General features: G+C 42.7%; 1 protein-coding gene across 1 annotated transcript in view; it reads right to left on the bottom strand.

Moving 5' to 3' along the window:
* The window catches only part of slc12a7b (solute carrier family 12 member 7b), a 101,979-nt gene that overhangs the window by 51,565 nt on the left and 37,772 nt on the right, over nucleotides 1-12,642 (bottom strand). The window contains exons 2-3 of the mRNA XM_037694400.1: nucleotides 6,637-6,731; nucleotides 2,292-2,423 (exon numbers count right to left, since the gene is read on the bottom strand). Coding sequence (XP_037550328.1) covers nucleotides 2,292-2,423; nucleotides 6,637-6,731 — 227 coding nt within the window. The remainder of the gene's footprint in view (nucleotides 1-2,291; nucleotides 2,424-6,636; nucleotides 6,732-12,642) is intronic.

Below are 12,642 nucleotides of genomic sequence, written 5' to 3'. Positions count from 1 at the left end.
GGTGCCGATCGTTCACGAACCCTTTTGATAAAGAATTTCATAATACAGGCAGAATGGAGCAACTGATGACTCCTGAAAGTGACATTGTATTTTTTTATAATTTATTTATATTGTGATGCTGTGGCTAGAAACATATCCATGTGATGCATGGGGAAACTATCAAAGCCTTAGTGACAATTACATCATTAGCATTCCTTAGAGATCGCTCGTCACCTTTCACACCAACGTTTTAGATAAAGAATATGTTTTGTTGAAAAGTGAATGATTTACAATTTGGTCACATTTGAACATTAAATTATGCACAATACCATGTGATATTACAGGATGTCATGCTCAGAGTATGTGATGTGACCAACTCAGCTAAAACCACACCAGAGTTTAGGTGAGTATCAGTAAAATGGATAGTTTCTCCCATTTTTTGTGTTTTGAAGGTCAGTTGGCTGTAGCAGACATCTTGAATCAGGCTGACTCCTAAGGTTAACCAGCTGTAGAGTTACTGTATACCCACTGATTACTTTCTGCAAGTTTCATTAAAACTTGACCAGTGGTTAATGACATATTTTGGCAACAAAAAGGCGCTCAAACACATTCGGAGTCATCCCCCATCACATTTCACGTGCAGATGAAGGCTATAAAAAGCTTCCTTAAAAATAAAGACTTAAGCCAAGTACAATAGTCCCTCACTTATCGTGGGGGGTGTCTGGAATGTAACCCCCACAATAGGGGAAAATCTGCAAAGTAGAAACTTTATATTTATTTTAGTATATATATTTTAAGGCTTGGGCAGCACGGTGGCGCAACTGGTAGAGCTGCTGCCTCTCAGCGAACAGGTCCCTGGTTCAAACCCCGGTCCAGGGGCCTTCTGGGTGGAGTTTGTATGTTCTCTCCGTGCATGCGTGGGTTTTCTCCGGGTACTCCAGTTTCCTCCCACAGACCAAAAACATGCATGTTAGGCTGATTGGTTACTCTAAATTGTCCCTAGGTGTGAGTGAGAGAGTGAATGGTTGTTTGTCTCGTCTGTCTCTATGTGGCCCTGTGATGGACTGGAGACCTGTCCAGGGTGTACCCCACCCCTCGCACAGTGATTGCTGGACATGGGCACCAGCGACCCCCGTGACCCAAAATGGAATAAACGGGTAAAGATAATGGATGGATGGATGGATGATGGATTTTAAGGCTTTTTAAATCCTTCCCCGACTCTTGCAATGTTCTCAGCAATGTTCTAAACTGTCTAAGCGCTCTAAAAGAGCGCAGCAAAAGAGAGCAGACAGACTGACGTTACGGTTACTGAGCCTGTGGGAGACCGGCCACTGGGAGCACAGGGACATTTCCTGGTGGCCTGACCCACTTTGAGCTGGACCAAAGGCTCAGTTCGGGTCGTGCTTGATTATTTTAAATAAACAATCCATGCCACTCACTCAGGTATCCGCCTCACTGAAGCTCCCTGAACAGTAGCGATGGGGAAAGACAGACCCCCTGACCCCTCCTTTCTCTTTCTGAGGCTGTCTGTACAACTAGTTCTGCACCCACCCGTTGTGTGTCTTTGCTCTGCTGTGATAGACAGCCTCAAAAAGAGAAAGGAGGGGGCCTCTCGCAATCACTGAGCGGGCCAGGCCACGGGAAATGTCCCGGTGCTCCCAATGGCCACCCCACCCCACAGCGCAATGATCTGGTTGGTCGCCTTCCATCAGTCAGCCAATCGTGTGTCGTGTACAATCTTACATTGAAAACCCATGAAAGAGTGAGTCTGTGAAAGTTGAACCGTAAAGTATCGAGGGACTACTGTACAGTAGTATATTAAAAACAGTACTGCAGATTCTAAGTATTTACTCTTAATTGTTTCAAATAATTTTTTTTTTTTTAATTCATATTTCCACTTTTCCATTTCAGATAAGCTTTGTATAGATCTAGTAGAGTGTTGTGTGAATGGATAAATGAGGGCACAGGTTGTGCTGTAAAGTGCTTTGAGTATCTTGACTGGATAGAAAGGCGCTATATAAGTACAGCCCATTTACCATTTACTTTGTGACTAAACATTTAAATTAAACTTGATGGAACATTAAAAGTCAAAAAGCACAACAACAGTTGTAGCATGGATAATGAAGTCCATAACCAGAAGGTTTAAGAATAAAAACAACGGTGATCCAGAGTTCAATGACCTTGTTATATCGTGCCTGTTCAGCACATTTAGTAGAACAGCAGTTACTATCCAAATGTAAAGATTCCTATATGTAACACATTTAAGCAAATCTTTAAAACTCCAGTTAAAAATTTAAAAACTTGGCTTTTACCTTAACAGCTTTCTTTTTTGGGCCCTCATCTTCATCAGCCTCCTCGTGTTCATGGGCGCCCTGGGAGAGGTTGGTGTAGTTTGCAAGTTTATTGAGAAGTGATGAAACCATGGGATTGCTGTCCATCTCTTCCTTCAGGAGATAAAATAAAATGTTTAACATCTGCAGCACGCCAACTCAGCAAATGACCTGAACAATGTGTCACTCTTGCATTGCCTTTATTTTTTGCCTAAATACAAAAGAACATCCAACAAAACTATTGATATTTTCAGTTGATGAAAGAAATTGAAATAAATAAGCTCATTAGAAATAAACGTTCCGGTTGTGTCTGTGGTGTCTAGATGAGTGGTCAGAAGAATGGAAAAAAGGTGTTCACAGTGTTGTGTCGTTCACGAACGATTCGCTCAATTGAACAAATCTTTTGAGTGAACTAACTGAAGTGAATCACTTAATTAACTGAGTTGTTCCTCTCTCAGTTCAGGTGAGCATGTGCGAGCGTGTGCTCAGTGCGAGCGTGCCGGTCAGGAGTGGAACTTCCGTGTTCTGTGACTCACTCTTGCCGTGAATCTGAACGACGCAGCGTGTGCCGTGCAGGCGGGGACGAACTGTTGATGACGCCTGAGCGAATGTGACTTGTGATTCGTTCACTGCAAATAAACTCCATGTATCACTCAGTGAACCAAACACTCTCTGACTCTGTCCTGAGTGATTCTGTTTTCTCCTCGCAGGGACACACTTTCACGCCATTGGCAATGGTATCTGCTTTTTCAAGCTAACAGCAGAGGTTAATTTGAGCTGGATCCTGCCAGAACAAGATCCAGGAACTCTCTCATTTTGACCTGTTCTGTTCCAGCAACTCTTTGCTCAGATCCGGCAACTCCGCCCCTAAAAGTCCAAAGTAATTGCGCATTTTTATTTTGATTATTTATTAAGATTACAACGAGAGGAGACGTTGCCTTTAGCCCGGTGGACCCAGCCTGTGGAGTGGATGTTCCAGCCGCAGCACACACAGCGCACCAGCTCCACGCTCCTTAGAGGAGCAGGAGAGGAGCCTCTAGGCGGGCATGGGGATGGGGGGGATGGAGGGACAGATGGTCATATTTACGCACGGAGGTTCCGTGCACAATCCTGCTCTTCTCCTCCTCTCCAAATATTATCCTTACTCAGTGAGACTGTGCACTGAAAAGCACCCCCTCTCCTCCTCTCGGACCCCGAAACAGAAACAATCATTTATTCAGCAGAATAAATACACGCCCTGTGGACAGTGCACGTTACGCACAGAAACGTCTCCAGACAGCTCTACACAGCGTGCACAACATCTGCAGGTGTCTGAACTCCTGCTACATTCAGACATAATAAATACAAAAAGCTTACTGTAAAAAATAAATAAAAATGCAAAGATAGAAATGTTTGATGTGTTATTCACATTATACGTCACGTTTCTAAACAACGGTGCTAATTTGTCAAAATAACAACAGCGATCAAAATGACAAAAAGACAGTCCAATTAACTTTAATAAAAAATGGATGGATGGATGTCCTTAGTTGGACAACAGAGAACTGAATCCTTCAGGTGCTTCAAACTGTGCCACGAGACTGAAGCAGGAGCCGAGAAGAGTTCAGCTCAGAACCATGAAGTGAGGGGAGGGGGGGGGGGGGGGTAGGACACCTGACAGAATCAGAGCTGCTCACAAAACCTGCTGTTCCTCTCCAAAATAGTAATTTTATTAAGTGTTAACAAATGTAAGTAAATGTTGATGTAAATATTGATGTATAACAACCTGTTAAAATACACCAAAATGCAGGAAATGGTATCTCTGTTATTCAAAATGTTCTGTGAGAGGACCCCCCCACCCCCCACCCCCCCCAACGTGCATGAACATGGGCACCAGTGAGCCCTGCGGCCCGAAAAGAAAGTAGCGGGTAAAGATAATGGATGGATGGATGGATGGATGGATGGATGGATGGATGGATGGATGGATGGATGGGCTACACATTGTGGTTTGGGCCACATTAAAGTTTATAGAAGAGCAAGACCCTTTCCAGGCTCTCTTACGGTCTCCAGTAATAATACAACAGGGGACTCATGTCTACGTTTAGTGAACATGCCGCTTGCTGCAGTGGTGTTGTTTCACTAGTGATCATATGTTACTTATGCCCCTTTTCACTGCTCCTACTCAGCTCTGCTCAGATCAGCCTGATTTCCACTGCACTTCAGGACCAGTTCTGGAGGCGTGTCCTGAATCCAAAATCCTGCTAATGAAATTATAATGAACTTTAGTTCATCGAGTGAGAGTTCTGCGATGAGTTAAACTCAAAGCAGTCTGCTTCTCAGATAAATAATGTTAAATTATTATTTTTATATTTGATTGTTTCTGTTCAGTGCCCTGAGACGACTTCTGTTGTGACTTGGCGTTATATAAATGAATTATATCTGATGAACCAGATTCTATAAAAACATCTATATTTAAAATTTTATATTTTTCTTCATCATTTAATGTATTTGCACTCATTGTGTCTACTTTTATTGTTCAATTGAGATATGTGGTTTAGTTTCTTGTATACAGATTTAATTTTAGTGATTTAAAGTGTAATTCTTATTTTGTGATTTGTACATCTGTGTGTTAGAATAAAGTTGAACTAAAGGCTGTTTCTCTTCTTTAAACATGTTTGAGGGAAATATTCCTGAGAGACTAGGGGTTGAACGACTACATAATTTTTAAACTCGACATTAACATAATAAATCTTGAGTAGTTGATGACGTCAAAGGATCTCAAAATGAAATAAATACAAAATAAAACCGCAAAAAAATGTAATTTATTATTAAAAAAAAAAAGACCAACAAAACATTGGGAGTGTATATTATGCTCCTACCATTTATCAAACTGCAAATAAGTCACAGGAAAAACTAAACTATTAGTTCTTATTATTAAGCTGCAAAAGTGAAGAAACGTGCAGCACGTCAAAAACAAAACTAAAAACAACGGGGCGGATGACCACCCCGCATTAGGTTTAGGTTTAGAGATCAATATGTTTATAGATTTTTAATAGGTTTAGAGATTAATATTTGTTGCTTTTAGTTTGTGAAACAAGGTCAGAGGAAGCTGGTTCTGGTTCGGTCGATTGGACCCGGTGTTACACCATATTCTGTGACCTGCAGCAGTGCATGCAACACCGTCCCCTACGGTCACAATATACGGTGGTCACATAATATGGTATAACACCGGTTCACAACGAGCTCCAAACAGTTGAAATATTTCCAGACTATTGATGCATTTCTACCTGTTTGCCAAGACTGGACCTGCTCCGCTCAGTCCATCTGCTGGGAGGAATCCAGTTGGTAGCTTCTACTAGTAGCCCATTGCGGATCACGTGACATGTAATGACGTCACTGCGAATACTCGACGTGAAATTTAATAACTCGATAGATGTCCTAGGAATCGACCTGCCGATTACTCGAGTAGTCTGTTAAAGCCCTAGAGATAAAAAAAAATATAAAGTTTTTTTTAATGTATAAAAAAAACTTTATTTTTTTTTAAACATAAAATATTTTGAAAACAACATTTCCACCCTCCGTCCTGGTCCTCCCGTCTTCCAGGGCTCAGAATCCGATCCTTGTGAGCACGTGAGGCTCGGGGTCCGGCCTCGTGTTTCAACAGGTCTGCAGCTCGTGTGATCCTCCGCGGTGACTCCGCTCGCTCGAATGTTGTCGTCGGTCACCAAACACAAAAAAACGCCTGGACTTCGGCATTAAACACGTTGTTGTCATTATTGTTTGTAAAATCTTTAAAAATAAATTCAGCCGCTGCTCCGAGTTCTGAGTAATTACAAATGGAGGATCGATGAAAAGTTTCTGAGATCCAGTGACTCCTCCCCCTGACCAATCAGTGACCGACAGTGTTCTGACGTCACGTTTATGTGCCGGCTCAGCTCCAACGGTCCCACCAGAGAAGCAGGGGCAACAAAAGGGGCCAAATCAGCTAAAAAGTACTGGTGGAATAACGTTCCAACCATAGTGAGCTGAGCAGAGGTGGGGCTGAGTAGGAGTGGTGGAAAAGGGACATTAGAGGGGGGAGTCTGTCAGAGAGAGCAGGGGAGAGATTCATTCAGTGAACGTACTGCTGACATGCGCACGTGCAAACACAGAGAACTGCCGCTGAGTGATTCATTCATGTAGTACTGTACTGGAAGTGGCGCTGTGTCACTCACTTGTGTACCCCACAAAAAACTGTATGAACTGAAGGATTCAATGAACAAATCTTTTGAACAAATTATTGTAACGAACAGATTCTAGGAATTCAGTACACTCAAAAGAACGGCTGTTCCCATCACTAGTTCACAGTTACCTCAAAAAGTGCCATGTTGGTGCCATCGTAGCTGTTGCCTTTGTCATGTTCTGTGTTGTTGATGAAGGGACTGTTTTCCTTTGGGACACCATCACCTGTACAGAGGAAATGTAGCAAAGATGCCATGTGACCAGAGCAGAATACTGAGCTAATTTAGTTAAAACAACAAAAACTTCTGATGTGCATCACTTGTTTCACTTTAGAAGGTTGTGCTGTTTTAAAGCAGCTGTTGACAACAAGCTACAAAAATCAGTGTTAGAATCGTACACAGAGGACAGCAGAAGCTAATAACCTCTAATTTATTTAAAAAATTAGCTTGTCATTGGAACGGCACAGTTGTACAGTTATTATTAGAACTGTTGTCACACAGGTCACAGATTTGCCTCTTGGCCTTTCTGGATGGAGTTTGCATGTTCTCTCCGTGCATGTGTGGGTTTTCTCCAGGTACTCCAGTTTCCTCCCACAGACCAAAAACATGCATGTTAGGCTGACTGGTAACTCTAAACTGTCCCTAGGTGAGTGAGAGAGTGAATGGTTGTTTGTCTCTGTGCGTCCCTGTGATGGACTGGAGACCTGTCCAGGGTGTCCCTGTGATGGACTGGAGACCTGTCCAGGGTGTCCCTGTGATGGACTGGAGACCTGTCCAGGGTGTCCCTGTGATGGACTGGAGACCTGTCTAGGGTGTCCCCCTCCTCTCTCACAGTGACTTCAGGATGTGAGCACTAGCGACCCTCACAACCCGAAGAGGAAGAAGTAAAAATAAAGACTAGTTGATGCATAAAAATGATCTGTTTCCTGTAATACGGCTGTTTGTGCTTTATTGATACGTACTGGGAAATATTTTCATTTGCTCCAACACATTACAGGTTTGTTTCCAACACATGTTCAATATTTAGGTTTTAGGCAAAACAAGATGTTATCATATAACTCCTTTCTATGTTACTGAGACACTCAAAGCTCTTTACAACAATCTGTGCTTCATGTACCCATTCATACAGCTCTATACTAGATCTATGCAAAGAATAACCAGAGCTTTATCACATCCATACACTGATGGGACACACATCAGAGGCAATGAGGGGTTCAGTGTCTTGCCCAGGGACACTCAGGCATGTGACTGCTGGTGGAATCGAACCCCCAACTCTTGCACTGGCTGCTCTAACCACTCAGCCACAGTCGTGTAGTGATTAAGTGTCATCTGCTGCTGTTGTCCAGGTTTTCAAGTGAGGCTAATAGGTCACGTTGGCAGATATTTGTTGTCACAATATTGTCTGTAAATCCTAAGAAAAATAAACATTTCAATTTCATTTTATTGATGTTTTTCATTTAGTTTATTTTACTCCTGTCGAGTCAGAGACATTCAGGAGGCGTCTTCAAGTGAAGACTCCTCAGACTGATGAAGTCTTTTGGATGACTTATCTTCATTGGATATACTAACATACATTCTGTGTCTCCATGTTCTACATTACAGTTTTTCTCAATTGTTCATGCAAAAATTCTGGTACTTGAGACACGATGACCACAACATTTACCTCCTGCATCAACGCCCTGAATCAGTTCTGTTCAACTACAAGCACATTTCCTGCTTTACTCTCAAACTGCAGTTCTAAAACACACTTTTTTCAAAACACTACACACAATTTTCAACATTTGGCACAATTTTCACGAAGGAAATCTCTTGTTTCCACAAAGAACACAATGTTATTCAAAATGCTAAAATTAATTGCCCTACATGGGAAACACCCGTCACACAGTTTTACAATTAGCAATCAGAGCTTTAGCACAAAAGGGCAACAAACAGGTGTGTTCTGTTTTAGAGCAACGGACACCAACACTGGAAACAGAGGCAGAGCCTGAGGAGTGAGAGTAAGAGGAGGATGAAGACAAAGAAGGCCAAGGACTATACTGCAATCGCTGAAGAGACCCGAGCCCCTTTGGTTGACCATGTGCTCAGCCATGGTCTAACAATGATGGAGGCTGGACAAAGAGTACAGACAAATTTGAGCAGGTACACTGAAATGAGAATAGATAAGAAATCTATGTTCAATAAAAAAAACTGCAGTACTGCATATCAATACTGTACTCAATGAGTACAGTACTGCCTGTGGACTGTTCTGTAGGATTGTAAAAATAAAGTATGTTTCAAGTATTTGGGAAACATATTCCTACACAGTATAGTTTACTATTTGTATTGTAAAACTGAAACATTGTCAACACAATGTGGACGGGAACATGTTCTGGCTCCTGAACAGGAAACTGAAATCATGAACATGGTCAACATGACACCATAACATGAATGAGGGTTGGTAGCTTTAGCTTCTCTCCATTGGCTCCCTGTCAAATCCAGAACTGATGTCACAATCTTACTTCTAACCTACAAAGCTCTCAACAACCTAGCTCCATCTTATATTACAGATCTTATTATTCCATATTTTCCTAACAGAGCACTTCATTCTCAGACTGCAGGTTTACTTGTGGTTTCAAGTTTCCAAAAGCAGAATGGGAGGAAGATCTTTCAGTTCTCAGGCTCCTCTCTTGTGGAACCAACTTCCAGTTTCTGTCCGTGAGGCTGACACATTGTCCAGTTTTACGTAAGGTTAGGCTTAACCTTTTTTTTTTCTTCAATAAATCCTATAGTTGGGTTTGGGTTTCCTGAGCTATCCCTTAGTTATGCTGCGATAGGCTTAGACTGCTGGAGGACAAACTGACCACATTTTTCACTCTGCTGCCGTCTTTACTTACGGAACTCTACCTGATTGTATTTGTAACTATTTTTACCCTTACCATGAGGTTTTTTTGTTTTTCCTCCTATAGAAAGTTCACCTGGACCTGTCATTCTGTGTCTGTTCCTCCTTCCTGCCCTCTCCAACCCAGCCGGTCGAAGCAGATGGCCACTCGTCCTGAGCCTGGTTCTGCTGGAGCAGGGTTGTCAAACTCACAAAAGGCGCCAAAATTAAACCTTTTTCAAACCAAGGGCTGTTTCAGAATCTGTATTAAATCAAGTTAGATACACAACATCTTTTCTTGGTTGCAGGTTCCTCAACAAAAGTTTGATTGGTCTTGTTTGACACTGTCTGTTGCACTTTTGACATTATAATCAAAGATTACTGAAAAAAATTACAGCGATAAAAGTATTTTATATTAAAAAAAACATCATAGGGGCTAGATAAGACGTCAACGAGGGCCACATGTGGCCCCCGGGCCTTGAGTTTGACACATATGTGTTGGACGTTTCTTCCTGTTACAGTAAATGCAAGTTTTTCTTTTCCACCGTCTCCTTTGTGCTTGCTCAGGATGAGACTGAGACAAAGTGAAGATTCAAAACACTCTGCTTCCTTAGATAGAGAACTTTTACTAATTAGCTTTGATATTGTATGTGACTGTTTTTGTACAGAGCCCTGGGACGACTTCTGTTGATACTCAGCACTACTGTATATAAATAAAGCGAACTGAATTGAGACCGCAACTAAAAATTTGCCTATTTTCTTGCGGCTTTGAGTCAGTCTAGTGAGACGGGACTATTGTTAACTCTTGGCTGCTATACTTGAGCACCTTTTACTACTTGATCCAGCTGCAAGAGGAAATAAGAGATTTGGTGCATGGCTTAGCCAGCTGGTAATCCCAGGGAAAGTCATTATGTCCTTGTGGCACATACTGTAGATCTTAAAACAGTCTTAGCAGGATAGAAGATCCTGTTGGATGAGTGGACACATGTCTACATGGCAGAGAGGATGCAGCTACATAACTTCAGCCTGACTTTTGTCTCCTAACTCAGTTAGCCCACACAGTAAAGCATATTATTTTCTTAGGATTAGGAAGTAGCTGTTTGGTAGCACAACCTGAGTTTGCAAGTTCAAGTCCAGGGTGTGCCACGAAAGGCAATCAGCATAAAACAATTGACAAATCTTTCATAGGAGTTTGCTCGCTGTGGCAACCCCTCAAGAAGAGAGGAGATGAAATAAACTTTGATTTCCTTATACTGTATATTATTTTCTTAAACATAGAATGTATCTTCTTTGAGACTAGGCAGCAGATTAAAAATAATAGTCTGGTTTTCAAATCAAGTGACATTTCCATTTTTACATCATGTCACAACAGTTTCCTGCGGGATCAATAAAGTTCTTATGTCCACAGTTAATCATTCACATACTACACAGATCATAAAGGCCTCTTGCCATTCAGTTCAACAGCATAGTTACAAAACTGACAGCGATTTGAGTAGAAGCTCAGTATTTAAAGAACGACTTTGGCAAACTTTCAAATTACTTTTTTTTTTACATTAAAAATTTATATTTAGTCAATTTTGTGCAGATTTCTATTTACAAAATCCATAAAGCAGTCTCTACTGCAAATCTTACATCAAACTAAGACTCTATGAGACATGAACAGCATCTACAATAACTTAATCTCTGGTTATGCCTGTATTTGTCTATGAAGCATCATTTGCATTAACGACAGACCAGTTTTTATTGGCTTATACTGGCCACTTTTAAAAGGCTGTCAATCTGCCATTCCTGCATAGGCGTAGCATCAATTATACGTGAAGGGGACGTGGCCCCCTCACATTTGAAAAATATTTGTCCCCACACACACACACACACACATTTACCATGAAATATTAGTTCACCCAGAGCTGTTTCTATTTCTTTGTGAACAAATCCATTCCACTTGATTAATAGGAAAATACTCAAACCAGTAAAAGTCCACTCCGGGTTTTCCTGGTTACCTACACCTCACGACATGCAGTGTTTCCCCGAGGTCACCTGCCTTGGCAGGACGCTCATCTCTTTGGGGGATATTTGTGGAGGAGGTGGGGAGAGGAGGGGGAGACACCTCTGTGTTGCACGCTAGCGTAGCGTTACGTTAGTGCTAGCAGTTGTTGACCGGGGGGGGGGGGGGCAGGTGGGTTTGGGTAGGATGTGTGAGAGAAGTGGACCGACACATGGAGAGCCGTTGTCTCTAAAACAGTTATTGAATCAAATGTTTACTTATGTAGGTAAACATAGATGTTTAACAACCCGTTAAAATACACCAGAATGCAGGAAATGCATCTACTTTATTCAGAATTGTATGGGGAGAACCACAAGGACCCCCGACCCGCACCCGACACACACACGAACAGACACAAGTTTGTCTTTCTATCTTTAGAGGGACTTTGAATTGACTTCTATTCATTTTTCATTCATTTCTATAGCCTAACCCTGACCTTTACCCTAAACCTCATCCTCACTTCACATCTTAGTCCTAAACCTAATCCCTAACCCACAAGGGGACCAGGCTTTGGGCCCCACAAGGAGCAGGTGGTCCTCACAATGTAGTATAAGTTGGAAAAATGGGCCTTACAAAGTAACATAAACAAAGACCCACACACACAATACAAACACTTCTGACACCAAAGCATTCCTGCATGTTTCATGTTCTGTCAGAAGTTATCACAAACACCTCCTCTCTCCGTGTGACACTAGGGGTCTGGGATGGAGGGGGAGGGGGGCACATTGTTGGGGTCTGGGCTGTGGGTGGGCTTTGGGCCTTGGGGGCGGTCAGTGATGGGGCCGGTGCTTCGGTTCCTCCTGGGCTGTTCCGATTCTTTTAATCTAGGTTCCTGGTTGCGATGGCCGGCACTTTGACCGGGGTGGCTGCCGGCTTTCGGCGGGGGGTCGGCTATGGTAGTGAACGTGTGGTCATTGGTGGTGTAGGGCGGCGGTTGGGGGCGTGGCTTCGCCTCATCGGGGCACTGGCTGGTCTTCCTGTGTGGCATTTGCAGTGGGGGTGCTGTGTGTGTGGGGGGGTGCATAGGTGGCGTGCTGGGGCGTCTCCGGGCCTATGGTGCGGGGCTCTTGATGTGGGGGCCGGCCCTCCTCAGCTGCGGCTCCCTGCTGCTCTGCCCTTTGGGCTGGGGCCGGCCTGTGGTCGCTGTCAGGTAGATGGTGCATGCTATCTGTGTGTGCCTGTTGGTTGCTGTTGTAAAATAAAATCTGTTTCTGCTTGTACAATTTCTAAAGCTTA

Source organism: Nematolebias whitei, chromosome 20 (genome assembly GCF_014905685.2).
Source record: "Nematolebias whitei isolate Nwh7 chromosome 20, NemWhi1, whole genome shotgun sequence".
Lineage (NCBI taxonomy): Eukaryota > Metazoa > Chordata > Actinopteri > Cyprinodontiformes > Rivulidae > Nematolebias > Nematolebias whitei.
The sequence above is the reverse complement of the archived record's forward strand: the minus strand, read 5'-3'. Positions and strand labels throughout refer to the sequence as shown.